Source organism: Crinia signifera, chromosome 1, assembly GCF_055691185.1.
Source record: "Crinia signifera chromosome 1, ASM5569118v1, whole genome shotgun sequence".
Lineage (NCBI taxonomy): Eukaryota > Metazoa > Chordata > Amphibia > Anura > Myobatrachidae > Crinia > Crinia signifera.
This window is the reverse complement of record NC_139217.1, coordinates 316,643,398-316,668,281: the sequence shown is the minus strand read 5'-3', so window position 1 is coordinate 316,668,281 and position 24,884 is coordinate 316,643,398. Positions and strand designations below refer to the sequence as shown.

Genomic DNA, 24,884 nt, shown 5'->3' with positions numbered 1-24,884 from the left:
GGGGGTTTGAAATGTACACTATACCCCTAGATGAATTCCCTGAGGGGTGTACTTTGCAAAATGGGGTGACTTGTGGGGGGGTTCCACTGTATTGGTGCAACATAGCACCCACCATTCATTCCACCAAAATCTGTGCTGCAAAATCCAAAAATCACTCCTTCCCTTCTGAGTCCTGCCATGCACCCAACTGGTATTTTTTGGTCACATGTGAGGCATTGCCGTACTCGGGAGAAATTGGGGCACAGATTTTGGGGTGCTTTTTCTCCTTCATACCTTCTGAAAATGAAAAATTTTGAGCCAGAACTGCATTTTTGTGTAAAAAAATGTAATTTTTCATGTTCACTGCCCAGTTTTATCAAAATTGGTGAAACCCCTGGGGGTTTGAAATGTACACTATACCCCTAGATGAATTCCCTGAGGGGTGTAGTTTGCAAAATGGGGTCACTTGTGGGGGGGTTCCACTGTATTGGTGCTTTGGGGGTCTTGCTAATGCGACATAGCACCCACCAAAATTCCACCAGAATCTGAGCTGCAAAATCCAAAAATCACTCCTTCCCTTCTGAGTCCTGCCATGCACCCAACTGGTATTTTTTGGTCACATGTGAGGCATTGCCGTACTCGGGAGAAATTGGGGCACAGATTTTGGGGTGCTTTTTCTCCTTCATACCTTCTGAAAATGAAAAATTTTGAGCCAGAACTGCATTTTTGTGTAAAAAAATGTAATTTTTCATTTTCACTGCCCACTTGTATCAAAATTGGTGAAACCCCTGGGGGTTTGAAATGTACACTATACCCCTAGATGAATTCCCTGAGGGGTGTACTTTGCAAAATGGGGTGACTTGTGGGGGGGTTCCACTGTATTGGTGCAACATAGCACCCACCATTCATTCCACCAAAATCTGTGCTGCAAAATCCAAAAATCACTCCTTCCCTTCTGAGTCCTGCCATGCACCCAACTGGTATTGTTTGTTCACATGTGAGGCATTGCCGTACTCGGGAGAAATTGGGGCACAGATTTTGGGGTGCTTTTTCTCCTTCATACCTTCTGAAAATGAAAAATTTTGAGCCAGAACTGCATTTTTGTGTAAAAAAATGTAATTTTTCATTTTCACTGCCCACTTGTATCAAAATTGGTGAAACCCCTGGGGGTTTGAAATGTACACTATACCCCTAGATGAATTCCCTGAGGGGTGTAGTTTGCAAAATGGGGTCACTTGTGGGGGGGTTCCACTGTATTGGTGCTTGGGGGGTCTTGCTAATGCGACATAGCACCCACCAAAATTCCACCAGAATCTGAGCTGCAAAATCCAAAAATCACTCCTTCCCTTCTGAGTCCTGCCATGCACCCAACTGGTATTTTTTGGTCACATGTGAGGCATTGCGGTACTCGGGAGAAATTGGGGCACAGATTTTGGGGTGCTTTGTCTCCTTCATTCCTTGTGAAAATGAAAAATTTTGAGCCAGAACTGCATTTTTGTGTAAAAAATGTAATTTTTCATTTTCACTGCCCAGTTGTACCACAATTGGTGAAACCCCTGGGGGTTTGAAATGTACACTATACCCCTAGATGAATTCCCTGAGGGGTGTAGTTTGCAAAATGGGGTAACTTGTGGGGGGGTTCCTAAATTTTAGCATCTTATGGTGCCTAGAAACCTACATGGTGCCTAAAAAATAATCTCATAAAAAGGAGGCTCCAAAATCAAGTAGGTGCTCCTTCTATTATGAAGCCTGTGGTTTGGTCAACGTGCACACTAGGGCCACATATAGGATATTTTTGAAAACAAAAGAATTGGGGGAATCAATTTTTAGTCACATTTCTCTAGTAAAATGTACTGTGCTCCTTAGAAAAATGTATTAAAATTGCAAATCTGCAAAAAAAATGAAATTTTGAAATTTCACCTACACTTTGTTTTAATTCCTGTGAAACACCTAAAGGGTTAACAAACTTCCAAAATGCTGTTTTGAATACTGTGAGGGGTGCAGTTTTTGAAATGGCATCATTTATGGGGGTGTCTCACATACAAGTCCCTCAAAGTCACATCAGAACTGAACTGGTCCCTAAAAAAATCAGTGTTTGAAATTTTCTTGAAAATTTGAGAATTTGCTATTCATATTGTAAGCCTCCTAGTGTCCAAAAAAATTAAAAGGAAGTTGAAATAATGATGGCAACATAAAGTAGACATATGGTCTATGTTAGTTATTAACTATTTTGAGTGGTATGATTATTTGTCTCACAAGCAGAAAATTTAACATTTTGCAAATCGCTAAATTTTCCATTTTTTCACGACATTTTGGTATTTTTCACAAAAAAACACAGACTGTATCGACCCAAATTTACCACTAATTTGAAGTACAATGTGTCACGAAAAAACAATCTCAAAATCACTGGGATAAGTAAAAGCAAAAAAAAGTTATCCCCACTTAAGTGAGACATGTCAGATTTGAAAAAAATGGCTCTGTCAGGAACGCAAAAACTAGCTCTGTCAGGAAGGGGTTAAGCTGTAATGTGAAAGGGGTATTAGTTTACTGTAGATTCAGCTGTGTTGTGTATGCCATGTTTAGCAATGTATCAATATTTTTAACATTTTAATTTTGTTGTACTTTGTCCCATGTCATTCTCATTTCAGACAGTCTGCATTTAATGTGACTCCATTTGCCATCCACTGTACTCTGCCTTTACCCAACAAGAGAAGAATGTCCAACAAACCAGTCATTGAGCTAAACCTTGATACTTGGCTGAATAAAGCTATTCAGTGGGGTCATACGGCCTCATTGCAGTCCAAACAAGATGTCTGCCTTCATTTGCCTAAATTAAAAGAATGCCTGTTGCAGATTTATGAAACGGTAAAACATATGGTAAGTAGCTTATTGAGAAAATATGGCCTTTTACTGGCACCCAAGACTTCATAAAACCTTCAGTCACACAGTTAGAGCTCCCATACTTATTTTCCCCCAATCGGGACCACCGGTTTGCAGACAACTATAATTGGCTATCTTTATCGGGAAATTCTTCATTATAATCTCCGTATTTAGTGAACCTAACAGTTATAGTTCGGAATTGATGAATCCGGATTTCTAAATATATGTAATATTTCTGGACCTGGCTGTCAGGGGAACGTGAAATTGTCACAATTTATATCTAAAATATGGAGGCATTGAGTAATGGCCCACACACTGGACGACTTTGAGCTGAAAGCTGCTCAGTTTACTAGTTTGAGCGGCATTCAGCTCGAAACACGCCCAGTGTGTAAGTTGCAGCAGTGATCGATGATGCGTGCTCCCACAGCATCGCTGGCCCGGCCACTCATCTGCTGGTATTACCAGCAGATGAGGGAGTGGACGGCTTTCCATAGCGTCCCGCTATGGAAAGCCATCCACCTGAGGGAAAATCGCAGGTGCATTAATTTTTTTCCGCACAATATCCTGTTTTTGTATCAGAAAAATTAATGTTGCTTATTCCATTTATACATATACACAGTAAACATTGTACATTTACATGTCAATCTGGATAAGCCAGACACAAACACGTTGACAACAACAAATAACTATCAATATTATAAAACCCAGTTTTTATACCTTAAGTGTACAGGGTTTTTTTTACCTTAAGTGTGCATACACACTGAGCGGCTTTCCCCACAAGAGGGGAGAGTGTCACAAGACAATGTGCTACCAAGGGTGACTAAGAGGGTAGAGTGTCACAAGACCATTTGAAACCAGGTATGCAGAAGTTCCCCCCTGTTGCCCTGACCAAAATACACAATAACTTTAACACTACAGGTGGGTTTCTGACAGAAGAAGATAAGTGAATATGTTGCTTATATCAACCAATCAACTTCTATAGTAGGTATAATTTTATAGAATGTAATTATGAAAGGTAGCTTGGCAGTTTATTGGTTGCTATGGACAAATGCTCCACTTGTCATATTTAGAAGCTTTGATACATCTCCAGGAACCAGTGCAGTACAGGGCTAATTGAGATCCAAGGGGGAAAAGAAAATGTACACTTAGGGCTAGTTCACACACTCCGGCTCCTGCCGGGCGGCGAAAACCCGTACGGCCAGGAAGCTGTGCATCACACAGCAGTTTAGAATGGAGGGGATGGCCACAGACCGGCAGCCGTCCCTTCCAGTGGTGGGATCCAGCTGCAACCGGACGGCCGGGCCGTGGCCGTCCCGTGTGAATGGACATAATAGTGTCCATTCACAACTACTGTGCACGGCACGGCTTTTGGCCGTGCAGGTTTTCGCCGCCCGGCAGGAGCCGAAGCGTGTGAAATAGCCCTATAGGTATAAAAACTGGGTTTTATAATATTGATAGTTATTTGTTGTTGTCATCGTGTTTGTGTCTGGCTTATCCATATTGACATGTAAATGTACAATGTTTACTGTGTATATGTATAAATGGAATAAGCAACATAATATATTTACTTTAACCCTAGAATACTAACCATGGGTCTCAGACCCAAACATTTTTTTATTTGTAAATAAAACAAATAAACTTTTTATTTTAAATCTGATATATTCATTACTACTGTATATCAGCATTAATACGAACATTTGGAAATGTTGATAGTTTAGCTGTTATATAGAAGTCGGGTCTCCCAGATCAATAGTTAGCAATACCCTTATGCTGTAGGAATAAATACGTGATCTACAGTGAGAACATCATACAAAACTGGGTACTTGTGAGTTATCTGGACGCCCGATTTTTTGATTGTATGCCTTAAGTTAAGGCATACAATCAGATGCGATGCGATATCGCATCGCATCGCATGCGACCATCGGATGCGATGACCCGATTTTTCCATAGGAATCAATGTTAAAATGATTCCTATGGAAAAAGGGGTCCTTTTCATACCCCTACTATCCAAGTGGGCATGGAGTTGGATATAAACCTGTGGCGAGCGTAGCGAGCCACCGAGCCCGAAGCGTGGCGAGCGAAGCGAGCCCCGCGAGGGGACGGTATTCCGTGTCCCCTCGCGGGGCTCGCTACGCTCGCCACGCTTCGGGCTCGGTGGCTCGCTACGCTCGCCACAGGTTTATATCCAACTCCATGCCCACTTGGATAGTAGGGGTATGAAAAGGACCCCTTTTTCCCATTGAATTCCATGTTAAAATGGACTCAGTCCATTTTAACATTGATTCCTATGGAAAAATCGGGTCATCGCATCGATGGTCGCATGCGATGCGATGCGATGCGATGTGCCCGATCCGACCCGATTTTGAAATCGGGCGTCCGGATAACTCACAAGTACCCAAAACTGTAATGGCCAAGCATCTGTTTATTTAACGGCTAGCTTTTTAGTCTGATGGTTTCGTGGTTGGAACTGCGTTTGCAATAATACATGGGTTTAACAAGGTAAAGTCGGCCACTCCAGAGTATCCTTCAAGTAAAACTGGCTCCAGCACAACCTACCCAAGGACTGCAACCTATGATGTAGTTTTACTCCTATTAGTGTCTAAACAGTGCAGGTATAAATAGTTGTATCTCTGACCCATGGTTAGCCATATATATATTTTTTCTTTAAGATTAGTGTCCCAGGTATAAAAGATTTGTACAAATTCTAATCCTTTGCCAACGCAATTAGTCCCATTGTCATTTGGTAGGTGAAATTTCTGGCAGACATCAGGCTAATGTGGCTTGTTAATAGCAAAAGCAAACAACGTAATCTCTGGCCCGCTCGCAGTAACCATGATTTATCACTAGCCATAATGAGCATTCTATACCATATTGTTATCCATGTTTTTGCTTTGTTACAATTACTAGGTTGGCTCTCAGTGGCCTGTCTCTGTGCATGGCCCCAGCAAGTCTAGAGTGAGCAGTGCATGTAAAACAAAGATGTTATGTTTATTGCAACAGCAGGAGATGGTTAGCAGGTTTTTTACATGTGCATTATCCCTGTTCAGCACCCACTTTAAAAGCTTATGATGTAGCTATAAATTGTATAACCAGGTAGAGAACAACTGGAATAAGCTATAACATTAGAAGTTTTAAAAAAAAATTACGTTGGAGGTCTATTACACTTTATTGTGTTTCCCACTTCCCCATAACATAATTTCTCAATTAGTTTTGTACTGGGAAAAATAACATAATCATGCAGATTTCTACATCCTTTCAAAAAGCAGATTATCACAGTATACTACTTTTATAAACCCATAAACCATATGGATTGCAGCATGTGCAGTATATTCTCCAGGAAAATGGCGCTGGCTTCCCTTCATCCTGCACCCATTGTAGAATCCCCAGTGCTGTCCCTTTTTCAGATGCTATATTTGATGTTGCCTAATTCAGTACAATGACATAACTCAGGACTAGACAACAAAAAGTTGCAACTTGTCAGCAAAATTTGTCCTTTTTTCCGATTGCGGCGTCCCGCAGATCAGAATGTTATTTGCAGGTCACAATTTTCGGGTACCGCAATCTGAAAAAAGGACAAATTGAACAAATAATTGGACACATACTCATCTCTCCTACTGAAGGAGGATAAGTGGACTTTGATATTTTTAGAGCAGCAAGGAGACCACCCCCCTCAAGTTTGACAGGACGGGCTGTGAGCCCGATGCGCAAATCATGGACTCGGTACTCACCACGTACATACGCAAGCACTTGGTACCACTCTAGATTGACATCTTCTCTTTTTTTTATATTTATATTTCCCAATTTATTTCTATGGCAATATGAGTTCCTTCTATGTTTTGCCCTGCACTGTATTATATGTTCCTACTAAGTATGGATTATTTGTATCATTTACCGACTGTATCATCAAATCCTTTAATCTCCACATAGGGACAAAGCTCAGCACAAAACCTATTTTCAGGTAGTATGATTAGATAATACAAAAGCTTTGATATATTACTGTACATGTTGTGTTCCAGTGTCTACTATGGGGCATTGTCACTTCCCCATCTTGTGTTCTTTTTGGTATATGTATGTCGAGGATACTCCTTGTATCATACAGAGTAGAAAGAGAAGAGTGACATAGGTGTACATTTAATTAGAGTAAATTCAGTGTAATTTTTGTTTGGATTTGGGTGGAAATATCTGCTAATCTATCATCGATTTTTACAGGGGCCATGCAGAGCTATTGAGACATTCCCTACTATCGGTCAGCTGCTGGGACGCCTGTGCTGGAACAGCTCTGTTATTGGGCATGGTAGGTACAGAGTGATTATTGTCTGTAGAACATTTTTATTCCCATCTCATTTGGTGACAATAATGCCTTCTAGCCTATGTTTATTGTTAAAGACAACTAAATGTTATTTTATACATACTGTAATGTACTTTGCAAGGTTATCTTTCAAGATTCACAATAGTTTATAAAGTTGTTTGATTACTTATTTGCTGTTATTGGGAAGCGACTCTTGACTCTTGTTTTACCTGCAATCATGAAAGACTGTATAAACTGGTGCTAATTGCTAAAATGCTTTCCCCTGAGACTCCACATGATAAAACAAGCTAAGTATTCCTAGTGATGCCACAACTGTCCCTTTACTACACTATAGCAAGTGTGCAGCTATTGGTTGATCTAAATGCACTGGTACTGAGGCCCCATGCCAATTTAGTCAGGTGATATTTTTCCAGGTGGAGCACAACATTGTTTTAGCATGAATATAAATATTCTATGGCAGATGGCAAAAAACACTGATACTTTTTGAGAAATTAATCTCACAGTGATTTTTCCTAAATTCCCATTGTTTTTCTCCTTGAATTTTTTTTCTCCTTTAAGACAGATGGTTCATTTCTGTGTGTCACCCTTTACATCATCCCAGTGCTATTTTTACACAACGTCAATCTGCAGCCACTTTCTTGGTGTCTCCAGCAGCTGGGTTTTATCCTTTTTATTCCCCTTAAAGAAAAAGTGTAGTGTAAATGCTTGTGGTCTTTATTCTTTTTCTTTTTTTTCTATTCTTCAGCAAATTCAGAGGCCCACCCAACCCTCTTTTTCCTTTAATTACACTAATCTTAACATATTCCCTGCTCTGTTATGCTGAGCATGCATTATGTGTGTGGGTAGCAGAGAAAGCAGTTAAAACTGATTTTACTACTGTGGTGTACTGGTCGACTTATTTTCTCATTGTGAAGCAGGAAATCATAATCATATTGTTTAAATGTCTCCCCTTAAAAAATAGGCTGTGATTTGCAAAGTTTCCTACATAACAAATTTTAATTGACCACAGTGGACAGTCAAAGAGAATCAGACTGAACTAATATTCCTTCCCCTATAGAATATTATACAACATAGTTAGATTGTCCGTATTGATCCCATGCAGTTTGATGAGTGTTTAATGCATGTATCTGAGGCATCATAAAAACATGCATTAAAATAAAAAACAAGGAATAAATGGTTGTTGAAAGCCTTCAAATGCCACTGATCTATAGAGAGGGTGCCAGCAGGAGGGCAGAACAGACCTACAGGCTGCTGGACATTTATTACATAAGGCTGCTTTACATCATTATTACATGCTTAAGCACCTGATGAAACCATAGAGGTCAATTAAATGAGCCTGTATTAGCAGTTATGAGCGGGTAATTTCATTCTCGGTTACAGGCATAGATTGCTAATGGAGAAGAAAATTAATGAAATCTAAGACAAGCAGCAGTCCCTTACAGGAAATTGTATCTTTTCAATTACTTCAGTTTATAGTTCTAAAATCAAACTTCTTGGAAGGCATCCCACAGATCCTCATCTCCATAATGTGGACTGATAATGTATTTTATAACTTTCCAGAAGGCTGCTGAGCACCCGCAAAAGCCTTTTCATCCCTACAGCTGTTTATGGGTTACCTCTGAGACATGTTGCAGTTCCGCTGTATATTCCTATGAAAACATAATTTGGATAAAGCATCATAAGTGCAAGGTTTGAGGTTGGTTTCTGTAGCAGATTTTGTTCTTGTGTGTACACACAGTGCATTTTTGGCTATTGATTTTGACTATATAGTCATAATTGATATCGAGTTAGTCAAAATTGCACCGTGTTTGCTCACACCCGATTCATAAGTAGAAATAGACTGTGCAACACAGTGTATTTCTACTAGATTGAAAGAAGGACCATGCAGTTCATGCCTGTGCCACCTGTAGCCTCAGTTTCCTAGTTTTAGCTGACATTAGTGGGACCTGGTATGGTCTTCTGTTGCAGAAGTGCATCACCTTTTAAGGTTTGATGCGCAGAGCTTTCAAAGATGCTCTTTTGCGTTGCATACATAAAAATGATCTAAAGTGGTGTTTTCATTCACTGAAATTCTATTTACTGAATTGTTTTTTTGTGTTGTGCACTGTTTAAACTTTAGAGACTGGTGTGTGTGTGTGGGGGGGGGGGGTTGTAGTAGTTTCTGGGATACTCAAAACCAATACTCATTCCACAGTCAATGTAACTTGTTTGACATTACTTCCCCATTCTGGTGTTTGGTTTGAAAAAAATGGAACCCCCCGACCATGTGAAAATACCACTATGGCAAAGGGATTAGCCTTCCTGCGTCTCAGCTTGAGTCATGAGTTCTATTCCAGACCACAGCCTATAAGTGTGAAATGTACTGTATATGTTCTCCTCATGTTTGTGTGGATTTCCCCCAAGTTCTCCATAGAACCTAGACTGAGAGTTCTAATGTGGCAGCGACTGGGCACTTGACTAAATGTTATGTACTACCTGTGTTCAAATAGTTGTCTCATACAACAGTAAATTAGGTAAATCAGCACTCCTCAGATTTAGAAAGATCCACATTGACTATGGTTGATAGATATCCATCATTTTAAATGTGATTTGTTACATTTGTATTAGGGATATAAAACTTTAATATAACACATTTGAAGTGTTGGAAAGCTACATACCATAGTCAGTGTGGGTCTTTCTAAACCCAATGAGTGCTATCATATCATTTGCTGTTCTATGGAGACCCCATGTAGGTATGTATGATGTATTTTGCTAAATATTATTGGCAGTCGATATTGATTAGGACCATCTTACTTTGCTTGACTTCACTTTTGAGAAACAGAACATCAAACAAAGACACTGAGAAAACAAAAATAATATACAAGTTGAGTATCAAAAATTTTCAGAACCAGAAGCATTTTGGATTACAGATTATTCCATATATTGGAATAATTTTATATTTGAAGGAGGTAACGTGAGTTTTCTTGCATTTACTGTATATTGTATAAACACATCAAACACACACAAATATATTTTATTTGTGCATGAAACAAGATTTTAAAACATGAAACAAAGTTTGTGTACTATCTCAGGCACTGATTTTGAATGCCAAGCAATCATTTTCTTGCACATATGTAGTGCCAGTTACATATCATGTCCCCAGTAGTGCGAGTTACAGATGTACCCAGTAGGTTTTAAGCAAAAAATAAAAAAGTACATTCTGGAGACTATGGTTTTCAGAATTATTTGGATAAGGGATACTCAACCATTAGCTGATAAATTGTTAAACAAATGATTTTAACTGTTCTGTAGAAGCATTGGTAATAATCTAAATCCCTATACCCAAGGACAAAATAATTTGAATAATAGTAATAGAATAATGAATAAAAGTTGTACATCTCAGATCTAAACAGCTCATGCCAATTTTACATTTTATACTTGCAAGAAGTATCTGCAGTGACTGATGAGAAAATCTACGCTTTACATTTTTCATATGCTTCCTAACAAGATTTCTCTTAATTGAATTATGCTTCCACTTCTCTTGACAGAGGACACTCGGAAGATGCTGTTGTGTTGTCTATGCTGCTTGTACAGCAATGAGCCACAAAATGACATAGAAAGAAGAGCTAATAGCTGGATAAAGGTAAGAGAGCTCCACCTACAGGGCCAATTTAGAGACTTGTTTGAACCAGATCAAAATATATTAATTATAAAAATGTCACAGAACAACTACTGTAAGATTGAATTAATAAATGAAAAATAAATTGTCCAAAATGCAGAACAAAGCGCATATGATATAAGGCTTGTATACATAATCTGAATGATACCTTTATAATGCAGGTATCCTAAATGCAGGCTTTTGCTAGTTCAATAAATAATAGTCTCTGGTGTGCATAACAGATATTCATTTTCTTTCTAAATGATTCATAACTTGCCAATACAATTTGCTGTCACACTTGTTATAGCCAGGGAACACTCATGCATGCCATTTTTCAGGTTAGTACAGGTACACAACCAATTTACCGGCACCTGATGGTCAGGCACCTCTTTTTAATGTAGGCAAAACAGATGTCAGGGGAAGCGAGTGGGAGTTGGGCATTGGGAGGGCTTAGTGAGTCAGCGGGAGGGTTTTGTCATACCCCTTTCACACCAGCCTAATTTCCCAGGTTGGCAATAATTGCCGGGGTTTCAACCCTGCTATGGAGCAGGGTTGTTCCCGGGTTCAACCCGGGGACCTGGCCAGTGTGAAACTGGTATTGCGTACTTACCCAGTTTGCCGGTCCTCGTGTGCTGTCAGGCCCGGGATCCACACAGGCCGTGGGCGCAAATGACAGGACAGGCGGCAGATGAAGATGACTGAGCTCTCCGGCGCACTCACTGCCGCCGGAGAGCTGTGTCATCTGCACCCGCTGTCTGACCTGTCATCTGCGCCTGCCGCCTGTGTGGATCCCCAGCCTGCACAGAGGATCAGCAACAGGTGTGAGTACTCGCCGCCATCAAGTCGCCTGCCTGCCACCTGCACACCTCCTTACCGCCCCCTTTAAACACCAGAAAATGCAGGGACTTTTCTGGTGTGAAAGGGGCCAACCCGGGAATGGCCCGGCATGATCCCTGGGCTATATTCCCGGGTGGGTCCCTGCATTTTCTGGTGTGAAATGGGTATTATTCTACAGAGGGGGAGTCGGGTTGTGGGTGGACTACAGGGTAGTTGTAGATTGCAGGGGTGGAGGGGGTGTGGGGGGCTGCTGTGGATGCCGCTGAAAATCTCATAATACCATAATAGATACCACAAATAATGTTTAAAATGGATAATCCAGCATGGTGAGGGGTTATCAGTGGTGTTCCTGTATGATCATGGTAGTTGACTTCTACAGAAATTGCAGGAACTGTGTTTCTACAAAACCTTTAATAACATAAGCAAAGTGTTTGTCTTCACTTAATATCATAGAATCATCTTGATTTCTCCCAGTTGGCATGTCAGTAGATGTGGTCTGCAGAAACCATAGACATTATTTTATGTTTGTGATACCTGCAGCTTCCCACTTAGTATTGAAAACATCAGTTTCTATGGGGGGAATTCATGTGTTTTGTGCACCAATTCAAGTGTTGCTCTATTTGGGGCGTGCACTGCGCTGGCCCTGCTAATACTGTTATGTTGTGCCTTCATTTTAATGGACTGGTAACAAGTATAATAATTAACTGAGACAATCAGTACTGAACCTACAGCTGTATAAAAATGGAGGTATAATAGAGTAAATTAGTAACAGCGACTCTGATAAATTCAACTGATTATTTGACACAGAGATGTCTGTTGATTTTAAGGGCAGTATTCAATGAGAAATTTCTCCGTGCATGGAGAGCGTTTTATTTCGCTCTCCATGCACTCTCCGTGTTTTAGCGGAGATTCTCCCTGTTCCGGAGCCTCCTGCTCCCACTATTCAATGTATTTAAGACTCGCCGCCACTCGCGGCGAGTCTTAACCCCTGCAGCGGACGAGCGTCCGCGGCAGGGAGCTTTCAGGTAAACCGGGGGACGGAAGCAGCCAGAGAGATTAAAGTCTCCCTGGCGGCTCCAGAGGAATGTGGAGGGTAGGGGGGCTCCCCTGGACCCAGGCAGCACAGGCTGCCCCCCCCTATAGCCAGCGGGGGACCCAGTATTCACTGCACCCGATCGTGCATATTAACGATCGGGTGCAGTGAATATATGAATATCTAATGAGCGGCTCGAGCGCTCCGGCCCCCTGCTGGCTGCACTGTGTAAAAAAAAAAAAAAAATATTAAAAAAATTATTTTTTTTTTAAAATAAAATATATATTCATGTGCTATAAGCACATGAATAAAAATAACATGCCCCTTCACAGAAAAAAAACCTGATTTTTTTGACACCAAAATTAAAAAAAAAAACCTTTTAGTTTAAAAGTTCACATTCCAGATCTCCATCAAAAGATGGAGAATTTCTACACGGAGAGAGACGCAGAAAATCACTTAGAAAGACGGAGAATATTTCTCATTGAATAGGGTTGCTCGCTTTTGGAGAGCAAAATGCTCCGTCCAAGGCGAACAAAGCACAAATTCTCCATAAAACACGGAGAATTTTTCTCATTGAATACTGCCCTAAGACTCAAGGGAACAGCATAGATCACAGAGAAAGGTTTTGCACATCAGTGGAACAAAAGATTTTATGTTGGAGTGTATAACCCTTAATTTAATTTGCAAATCTTTTTTCCAAATAAAAAATATATGTTATTCTATCTGTAGCTTGATTCTTGCGTCTAAACCTCTTTTCTAACACTACACTTTCCTCTGTCATCTTTGCGGCGCTGCGTTATGACAAGTCCATTCTCCATTACTGCCAACTCTTGTCATTCTTTCTTTTTCTTTATCTCCTCTGCTGGACTGGACACAGTTCTGCTTTTCAAGGGCTCCTATCACACTGAGGGGCAGATTTATTAAGCTTGGAGAAGAGATAAACTGGAGATAAAGCGGAGAAAAGGTAAAAGGAGATAAAGCACCAGCCAATCAACTCCCAACTGTCTTTTTCAAACACAGCTGATTGGCTGGTGCTTTATCTCCTTTTACCTTTTCTCCCCTTTATCTCCAGTTTATCTCTTCTCCAAGCTTAATAAATCTGCCCCTCACTCTCCAAACAGGTGTGGTATAATTTGTAACATGTCTTAATGTTGACATGTCGTCATTGACCACATTCTTGTGGTAACTTACCTGTTCTGGTAGCTCCAGTGGTGTCTTTCGTATACAGCAGTCAGGTGGTGATTTTCAGCAACACAAGAATATTATCACTAACCCCTTACCCTCTCCCTAGTGCCTAACCATAATCCTCCTCTCCTGCAGCCTAGCCCTCTGCTGCTGATCCGTAAAGAATGTCAGAATTTTACATGTTTACATTCTGCCCATGCCAACATCTTCAATGTCATGATTTTCACTATTTTGACATTATAAATGTCTATATCATAATTGCATCCCTTCAAAATTGTCTTCAATATTGTGCGTTTAGCTGGAGACATATGTTAAACTGGTTCTGATGTGGGGGAGTAGCAGAAGGCTTGCATATATATATATATATATATATATATCACACAGCTCCCCTCAGATCACACTGCATCCACACAGCACTCCTTTTTACATATCAAACCGCTTCCACAAAACCCCTCCCCACAGATCACATTGCCCCCTCACAGCCCCCCAAATCAAGCCACCTTCACAATGTTCTCCCCAACACACAGATCACACTGCATTCACCTCTTCACACCCAACTAGCCCTGTAGTGCACTGCACATTATTTACTTGCTTTCAAGTCCAACCCTTTTGGCACCCCTGTCTTTGAGGCACCCTCTGGGTGTTGGGTTGGATAGGGGGCTGGGTGGCTGTTGTGTGTCTGGGTTCAAGATCTCATGCTGCAAACTTTCTTCCCATACTGTTGCTGCTGCTCCTCCTCCTGCTGCTGCTATTCAGTCGTGCTAGCCACTGACGCTTGTAACAGACGTGCCAGGCTGCAAATCACATTCAGGGTAAACTGAGATCAAGGCATCCATGTAATATGTTCCTTACTTTTTCTATGAAGTGTTATTGGCTGTAGTGGGGCACTACCCCAGCTTCAGAAACTTTCTGCATGTCTTATCAAGATCCGTGCTGCAAATAAATATTTTCTGTAGTAATGGAAATCTCTCTGTACTTCTGTTCCTCAAAAAAAAAAAAATAGAGACATTTTATAGTGTAGACTGCTGAAAACTATATCCACCACAATCACTCCAGTCTGGGAAAAGTGCATAACAGGACAGCCTAAAGTGATACAACCTAAACACAAACCTTGTGTCACCCCTCTTGTAATGAGGTTACTTTTTAGTTTTCCTCAACACAGAGGATTAATAATGTACACTCTCCATTAAGGTATGATCTTTATTGCACCAGACAATATATACCATGGAAAATAAAAAAACTGCATAGCATAATGCTGCTTCAAATACAGGTTGAGTATCTCTTATCCAAATATCCGTTATCCAAATTTTTCCGAAAACTGTAGTCTCAAAATGTACTTTTCTTTTTTTGCTAAAAAAACTAACTGGTACATCCGTAATTGTCACTACTGAGAAAATAACACATAACTGGCACTAAATATGTGCAAGGACGTGAATGCTTGGCATTCAAATTCAGTGCCTGAGCTTGTACACAAAGTTTGTTTCATTTTTTTAAAACCTTGCTTCATGCACAAATAAAATACATTTGTGTGTATTTCATATGTTTGATGTGCTTATACATCTTAAATGCAAGATACCTCTTTCAAATATAAAAGTATTCCAAAATACGGAATAATCCGTTATCCAAAATTCTTCTGGTCCTGAGCAGATTGGATAAGGGATACTCAACCTGTATTTCATAATCTTTAAAACCATTTAAGATGACAATATCACATTGTGAATTAAGACCTACCTGATGTCAAGATGGTCTGATTCATATCAGACAAGCGCTTAGGAGTCCCGGTTACTCTATATATTCAGGCCGATACTGCTTTAAAAAGTGCAGGGTTCTGCCAGCAACGCATTTCGATATCACCTTCCTTAGGCTGTGGATCTATTTCAGTTTAGCCATCTGCAGTATTTAATCAATTGGAAGGGATATGGACCAAAATGAGAGCTTGCATTAATTTCATAGATATTCATGCCCTCCAAATTGTTCGTGCTTTCCATATGAAAAATCCATTTAAGCCCAAGAGTTGTCAGAAAGCAACCCTCAAGAGGAAGGGAAGTATTGTCTGAATTTGTGCTAGAGTGCCAGACATTGGCCCTTATTCAGATCTGATCGCAGTACAAATTTGTTCTCAAAATGAGCAAAGCCATGTCCACTGCAGATGGGGCAGATGTAACATGTGCAGAGAGAGTTAAATTTGGGTGCGGTGTGTTGAAACTGAAATCTAGAAAATGTGGGGTGGATAGTCGGTCGCACAAGACCAGATATTTTCTGTGGTTAATTTTCTTCACTAAGGTATATAGGCCCCCTTATTTTCTCTCACTTAAGGTGCGTACACACCGGGGGGAGGGGGGGGGGGGTATATTGATTGCAATTGCAATTTCCTCTCTTTCTGTAGAGATGGAAGCGACATCGGAAGTGACTCTGCCCTTGTGAATGGTTAATATCTGTATCTAACGAGTGGCAGGAACAACTTTGTGCCCAATAGTGCTGCATAAATGGATAACAGTTTGCACTTAATTAGGATCGATATAGGGTGTATGAAACAGTACCTGGATAGTAAAAGAAGCCATGTAGCAATAAGATGCACCCCCTATATACTTTTTTTTCTTTTTCTCTGTTGCTAAGGACCGTTATATCTAAGTTTATGAAACTGATGGAATGCATAAGCCCTATGCTGGGACTCTAGTAGGATTATAGCATAATTAAGATAATTAAGTAACCCACGCCCACGTTGAAGTTAGAGTACACTTAACAATTATAGGGTTTTTTTTTTTTTACTAAAAATGAAAGGAGACAGTTGGAGGTATATAGAGTGAAAAGTACTAGCTTTCTTCTAAAAGTGAAGGGGTTGGAGAGAACGGTCGATAGTATCACAGAGTATTCAGTGATTTGAGTAGAGAGTAACATAACTCTGTCCCCTCTCCCTGCCCCTCTCCCTATAAATTTTTTTTTTCTTCTCTATCTGTAGGACTGGATAAAAATCTATAAAACTCACAATGATTTTCACAGCTAAATCTAAGCTTTTCTTTTCTCATATATAAATATATAAAGGGCGACCGAATAGAGTAGCCCCTTCTTTTGTGTTCACCCTGGAAGGATTAACATATTTAAAAAAACTCACCGATCACGATAAGATAGGTTACACTCAAAGTTTCACTCTTTAGAGGGTTTAAAGACGTAGGAAAGTATTTGGACATATACACGGTATAGAATGTTAGAGATAACTTACTGACCCCTGCAAAGGGAGACATAGGCCCCCGTTTCTCTTCATTGTTTCTAGCCTTCTTTCCCCCCCCCCCCCCCTCTCCCTATTGCCCGTCCATGGCCCCTTCACCATTCTTGGTTGTTTTTTTTTCCTTTCGTATTTCAATACGAAAGGGTGGGAAGAAGTTTGATTAGCTTAGATGAGTGCAGGATTCTTATAACCATAATTGATTTGGACTAAGGAGAGGGGAAAAATATAGTTGCTACCCCCTAATAATGTTCATGCAACTTTCCTCAAGAGGGGAGTTCTTTGGTGCGGGATATAGCACCTTATTGTCTTGGGTGATGGGAGATGTATATTTTTATGTGATGTTTGTATTGACAGGAGGGAAACTAACTTTCAAAATAAGATTCATGCAACAATATGGGTAGCCTGATAAAATTGATGTCCCTTAATGTGAAAGGGCTAAATTCACCGCAAAAAAAGGAGGAAAGTGTTGAAGTACCTAAATGATCAAGATGTTGGGATCGCAGCTCTACAGGAAACTCATTTTTCAAAAGTGCAGCAACCCAGTTTGTGCAATGGTAAATATACTGAAGCTTATTTCTCAAGTGCACTAAGGAAAAAGGCGGGAGTGGCGATCCTGATTAAAAAGGAGATTAAGATAGAGATAGATCTACAAGCAACTGATAAAGAAGGAAGATACCTAATATTAAAGGGGAGCCTTAATAGCAAAAAAGTTACAATTGCTTCAGTGTATGTGCCAAATAGGGCATAGATGGGTTTTTTGAGAACTTTTTGGCAGAAGTTCAACTCGATAGCAGAGGGAGCTTTGTTCGTACTCGGAGATTTTAATTTGGTAAGAGACGTTAAATTGGACAAATCAGAACAGAAAAGCTCAAAAGCAGCCCAAGTATATAAAAATCTGGTAGATAAATTTAATGAGACCGTACACAAAGCTGGAATGTATGACATCTGGAGAGTACTCCACCCGACGGTTAGGGACTATACGGTTTTTTCATATGTCCATAAATCTTACTCGCGAATAGATTTTGTCTTCACGGACAGGATCACCCTGCAAAACATAAAAAAAGCGGACATTCTGCCAAAAACGCTCTCTGATCATGCACCCCTTCTAATTCTATGGCAACAAAAGGTATTTAATACAACTCCTAGAAGTTTGCGGTGCCCAAACTATATTTTTTCGGTACAAGATTCTGAAAACATAGTAAAAGAAGCCTTGGAGGAATATCTTTTATTTAAAACCCTCAACAGACTAAAGCAATTAATATGTGGTGTGCTTTAAAAGCAGTAATGCGGGGGAAAATTATTCAGACTACTGCCAGATTAAAAAAACAGGAACGACAAGTCTTGTTAGATTTTGAAGATCAAATTAAAGAACTTGAAAGAAGCCACCAACTACAACCAGGCAATGACCAAATTTTAAAAGATCTCCTCAAATTAAGAGAAGAGTTAGAATCATTAAATATTAAACAAATAAATCGACAAATGGATAGATTTAAACAAAAATTTTATGGGGAGGCCAATAAAGCGAATAGATCTATGGCCAAGAAAATCAAAGGGACAAGACTTAAAAGCTCTATATCAGCGCTATTTAATAAGAAAGGTGAGAAAATAACTAACCCAGCGGAAATGTCCAACATATTTGCAGATTACCTGGGAAAGCTGTATAATTTGAGTGAGGATAAGGAGACATGTCAACCGACCCCGCAGGAAATAGATACCTTTCTGGCGAAAATAAACCTACCGAAACTATCTCAGCAGCAGAGGGAAAAGCTTAATGCCCCGTGGAATCTGGGGGAGGTAGTGGGTGCAATTAAAACCCTTAAACTAAATAAAACACCTGGGCCAGATGGCTTTATTAATAATTTTTATTTAACATACCAGAAAGAAATAGCGCCCACCCTACTCCAGGTTTTTCTTGAAACAAATAAAACGGGTAAATTCCCCGAGGAGATGCTAGAAGCAAAGGTAGTTATGAGGGAAAGAGGGGAAAGACCTTACAGTCCCTATTAATTATCGGGCAATAGCATTACTCAATAGTGACGTTAAAATTTTTGCAGATTAAACAAAGTTAAAAGCGCTTGGATAAAGTATGTGTAACAAATACATGGTAAAAAGTGCTTTGCCGTTTTTTTTAAAAATAAAATAAAATAGAATGTTTACAGCTCTTCGTGAGCAGTTTTGGGGTTTGAGCCTGTGCGAGTCTTCCGGCACTAGTTTGAAGAGCCTAGGATGCCCTATCTGTCCCTACGCTTACCTAGGTCTTCTGGCCTTCAGTCTTCTCCACGTTGCGCTCGTTTGCGATCTTCACACGCCAGCCGTCCGTGACCGGAAGTTTGGGTGTAGCGGTTTCGGCGGTGTATGCGGTATCAGCTCCCCTGGCCTCCAACGCGTTTCGAGAGTGAAACTCTCTTTGTCAAGGATGCCGGATTGTATTTCCTGTTGGCTTTTTATTCTTTTTTTGGTACTCTTTACCTAGCACGGCGCCCACGATCTTGATCGTGGGCATCGTGAGGTAAAAAATCGCGTCGGTCGCGTCGTATGCGGGCTAAAGATGCCCGGACGCGACGCGACCGACGCGATGTCCACGATTTCCCATTGAAAACCATGTTAAACATGGACGTCGCGTCGCGGCCGGCCATAAATGTGCACACGATGGCCGCGACGCGATGCCCACGATTTGCCATAGGAATCAATGTTAAAAGGCCCGATGGACACGATTTTCATGTTAAATGGCTGAATGGACCCGATTTAACCATAGGAAACAATGTTAAATGGGCCTTAGAGCCCAAATACTTACCCTGAACTCTGAAATGGCCCCCCCAATTGTTTACGCCACCCCACGATCAACGTCAACCCGAAGCGTGGCGAGCGGCGCCGGTACGCGTCCTCCGACCTTTTCATACCCCCACTATCCACGTCGGCGTGGAGTTGAGAACAGAATAGTGTGGCGAGCATAGCGAGCCACCGAGCCCGAAGCGTGGCGAGCGCACGCGGATACCTTCACAGGTAAACGCGTCCCTTCGCGGGCTTCACAGGTGTCCGCGTCGCCATGGACACCTGTGAAGCCCGCGAGGGGACGCGTATAGCTGTGAAGGTATTCGCGGGGCTCGCTGCGCTCGCCACGCTTCGGGCTCGGTGGCTCGCTGCGCTCGCCACACTATTCTATTCTCAACTCCACGCCGACGTGGATAGTGGGGGTATGAAAAGGTCGGAGGACGCGTACCGCCGCCCCTCGCGGGCTCGCTGCGCTCGCCACGCTTCGGGTTCACGTTGATCGTGGGGTGGCGGTAACAATTGGGGGGGCCATTTCCCAGTCAAGGTTGCCTATTTGGCCTCTGTGGCCCATTTAACATTGTTTCCTATGGCCACATCGGGTCCATTGAGGCATTTAACAGTAAAATCGCGTCGGTCGGGCCATTTAACATTGATTCCTATGGGAAATCGGGTGCATCGCGTCGCGGGCATCGCGGGTACATTTATGGCCGGCCGCGACGCGACCGACGCGATTTCCATGTTTAACATGGGTTTCAATGGGAAATCGCGGGCATCGCGTTGGTCGCGTCGCGGCCAGACATAAATGTACCCGCGATGGGCGCCGTGATAGGTAAAGAGTACCCTTTTTTTCTTCTTATAGCACATCTCTCATGAGAAATGGAAATATGTGGATCAGTATTTATGGATATTTCTTGTCCCTCTTTTTCTTAAATAACAAGGAGAGTGTAACTCAAGGCTTGAGTTCCATTGAGAGTTCCACAGACAGGAAACTGGTCAGTTTTACACACCTGGCTTCTCTAAGACACTCACTTCCGGTTTCCCGGCTCCCACCCACTGACTGCATGCTGTGACTGGCTCACTGACACTCTCCTTGTTATTTAAGAAAAAGAGGGACAAGAAATATGCATAAATACTGATCCATATATTTCCATTTCTCATGAGAGATGTGCTATAAGAAGAAAAAAACGAATAAAAAGCTAACAGGAAATACAATCCGGCATCTTTGACAAAGAGAGTTTCACTCTCGAAACGCGTTGGGACCAGGGGAGCTGATACCGCATACACCGCCGAAACCGGAAACCGCTACACCCGAACTTCCGGTCACGGACGGCTGGCGTGTGGAGATCGCAAACGAGCGCAACGTGGAGAAGACTGAAGGCCAGAAGACCTAGGTAAGCATAGGGACAGATAGGGCATCCTAGGCTCTTCAAACTAGTGCCGGAAGACTCGCACAGGCTCAAACCCCAAAACTGCTCACGAAGAGCTGTAAACATTCTATTTTATTTTTAAAAAAACGGCAAAGCACTTTTTACCATGTATTTCTTACACATACTTTATCCAAGTACAAGTACCTTACCATACAAAAGCTGCTATAACGAGCGCAGACTACACTTCCCAGTTTCTCGTTAAAATTTTTGCCAAAATTATTGTTAATAGACTTACCCTAATTCTAAAAGATTTAATAAAGATAGAACAAGCAGGGTTTGTCAGGGATAGACAAGGTACACATAACATTTATAGAGCAATACAGATTATGGAATATGCAACTAAGAAAGAGTTTCAGCTGGTGGTTCTGTCCCTAGATGGAGAAAAAGCTTTTGATCGATTAAATTGGACACTCATGCGGAAAGCCTTGGAAAAATATGGATTCGAGGGGAGCTTTTTGAGGGCTATCCTTGCGCTATACTCTGCGCCTACCGCGCGAGGGTATTGCATTGGCTTTTTGTCACATAAATTAAAGATTACAAACGGGACAAGACAAGGCTGTCCGCTCTCTCCAGTAATCTATGTACTGGCGATCGAACCACTAGCTGAAACCATTAGACAATCGAAAGAATTGACAGCACCGATAATAAATAAAACTCAACATAAAATTTTATTGGTACTTATGTAGTATCTGGGCTGCCGATTTTTTGATTGTATGCCTTAAGTTAAGGCATACAATCAGATGCGATGCGATATCGCATACGATGCGATGCGATGCGATGACCCGATTTTTCCATAGGATTCAATGTTAAAATGGACTGAGTCCATTTTAACATGAAATTCAATGGGAAAAAGGGGTCCTTTTCATACCCCTACTATCCAAGTGGGCATGGAGTTGGATATAAACCTGTGGCGAGCGTAGCGAGCCACCGAGCCCGAAGCGTGGCGAGCGAAGCGAGCCCCGCGAGGGGACGGTATTCTGTGTCCCCTCGCGGGGCTCGCTACGCTCGCCACGCTTCGGGCTCGCCACAGGTTTATATCCAACTCCATGCCCACTTGGATAGTAGGGGTATGAAAAGGACCCCTTTTTCCCATTGAATTCCATGTTAAAATGGACTCAGTCCATTTTAACATTGAATCCTATGGAAAAATCGGGTCCATCGCATCGCATCGCATCGCATGCGATTTGGTCGGGTGCGATGCGATGCGATGGACCCGATTTCAAAATCGGCAGCCCAGTTACTACATAAGTACCATTTTATTATATGCAGATGATGTACTTCTCTTCCTGACAAACCCTAAGCACACCTTGACTATACTCTTGAATATTATTCAAGAATTCTCTAGAGTATCATACTATAAACTGAATACAAATAAATCGGAAGCTCTTCCACTAAATCTCGAGCCTAAGGAGCGAGATTTTCTGAAAGAAAGATACAAATTTAGATGGAAGGAGAATTCTTTGCAATATTTGGGTGTCCAACTGGTATCTAACGAAAATAACCTGATAGATTTTAACTATACCCCTCTTCTCCATCAACTAAATAAAAAAATTAACAACTGGATGAAGATAGAGGTATCAGTACTGGGCAGAATCGCTATGTTAAAAATGTTCTTACTCCCCAAGGTATTATAATTGTTTCGTGCCATTCCAAAAGTACTCCCTAAATACTGGGGGCTAGATTTAATAACATATTTAACAAATATATCTGGAGGCACAAACGTGCTAAAATAGCTAAGAAATATTTAATGTTCCTGAAGGATAGAGGTGGCCTTGGTTTTCCGAATCTAGAAATATACCAATCGGCTACGTTAATTGACCAAATTAAGTCAGTGTCCGGTCCTGTGGGTAAAGACTTACGGCCAGACCCAGAAGCGGACAACATGCCACTAATCCCCTTCGATCACTTACTATGGCTTCCGCCTTCAGGTGTAGCGAGTTATCGAAGGGTATGAGAGCCATACTCCAGAATTGGTACAAATTCTTGGGAACAATAACTCTTTTGGGGTCCCCGATAGGCCATTTACCCTTGGGTGCCCTAACAAAAATAATCCCAAATCTTAATTTGGAATTATGGGAAAAACTTTCTATAAACACACTTGCAGATCTGTTTGACAATAGATAATTAATGTCATTTGATCAGATTAAGAATAAATATGGAGTCCCAAACTCCGACTTTTATAAATTCCTGCAGATCTGGCACTATTTACAATCCGACATTTTTTCCTCAAGGGAACTGACATCACTCCCTACAGAATATGTACACCATATCTATGGGTTAAAAAAGAGGGGAGGAATTACCTTCTGGTATAGAACCCTAACACAAGAAAATGAAGAGTACAAGACAAAAACTATATGGCAGCAGAAGTGGGAAAAAGAGTTAAACTTTGAATGGGACATTTCGCAATGGTCACAATTATTTAATACAGTCAATCATATGTCCAAATCCATATTGCATATTGAAAGGTACTTTAAAATCTTCTACCAAACTTATTATACCCCAGCTAAAATCAATGGCTTTTCCCCGGATCACCCAGATGGGTGCTGGAGATGTGGAGAAAGAGCAGATATAAAGCACATCTTTTGGTCTTGTGCGAAATTGGAGGGCTTTTGGGCTGAAATTAAAATATTGCTTTCTGAGAGCTTGGGCCTGGCAGTACAATTAACACCACACCTGATATTACTACATATCTTTCCATTTAGGCTAGCCTCCTCGAAGAAATATATTTTAAACCAAATAATCTCTGCAACAATTGCTACCATTGCCCAACTATGGAAACAAGAACGGGTCCCATCCTCTCAGAAAGTAATAAATAAGATCGAATATAGCTACAAGATGGAAACCTTGGTGAAAAATCATAGCGATAGGAATGTAAAACTATGGACAGATTGGGAAGCCTTTCGGAAGAGAACATCAGAAGGGAATCCCATAATATGATGTATATAGAAGAGTGCTAGGGGTAGAAACTCCTATATTGTTGCATATCTAGTTATATTTTCTTATGAAAGTAGTAAAAGAAAATCAGAAACTTAAGTGGAAGATCAATAACTAAGAGAATATAAGCAAGCCCCCCTGTCAATAATATTTGTAGTTTGTATAAGTGTTGTAAAATTGTTTTTGTGTGTTAATGTCCCTGCGCTGGACGTTATGTAATGTACTTTTGCTTGGACGCCCAAGACTGGACGGTCCTTGGTGTCTGTTAGTATTTTTTAAAAATGCAAATAAAAATAAATAAATAAAAAACTGGCGAAATATAAAAGCACACATACACACGAATAAATGGGACAAACATCATAAATTGTAAAAAAGGCTGTGTGGGTGCTACATTGCACTAAGTGCATCTGTTTAATCTATTGAAGTTTTAAGTGTTTTATTGTCATTATCCAAGTTTTATGTTAATCCAATGATTATATGCTTTCCAGCAAGGTAATGGATACACATAATAAATTGTGATACAACTGGACTTCTATGCTTCAACTTTAATCAGTAGATAGTATCAATTTTTATTTCATTACATGAGGTTCTGTATTCACTAGAACTAATAGGCAACAGTTGTTGCAATTTGAAGTCAGTGTTGATAAATTCCTATGAGTATTGCC

The 24,884-nt window shown here is 40.9% G+C and overlaps 1 protein-coding gene across 4 annotated transcripts in view; it reads left to right on the top strand.

The window, feature by feature from the left end:
• Positions 1-24,884, top strand: part of FANCC (FA complementation group C) — a 152,803-nt gene that overhangs the window by 11,148 nt on the left and 116,771 nt on the right. For 3 of the 4 annotated variants that reach the window (XM_083186765.1, XM_083186773.1, XM_083186783.1), the window contains exons 2-4: positions 2,628-2,856; positions 7,069-7,153; positions 10,696-10,790. In XM_083186765.1, the coding sequence (XP_083042891.1) occupies positions 2,695-2,856; positions 7,069-7,153; positions 10,696-10,790 (342 nt within the window). In that variant the 5' untranslated portion in view covers positions 2,628-2,694. The remainder of the gene's footprint in view (positions 1-2,627; positions 2,857-7,068; positions 7,154-10,695; positions 10,791-24,884) is intronic. The other variant, XM_083186791.1, reaches the window with a different exon arrangement.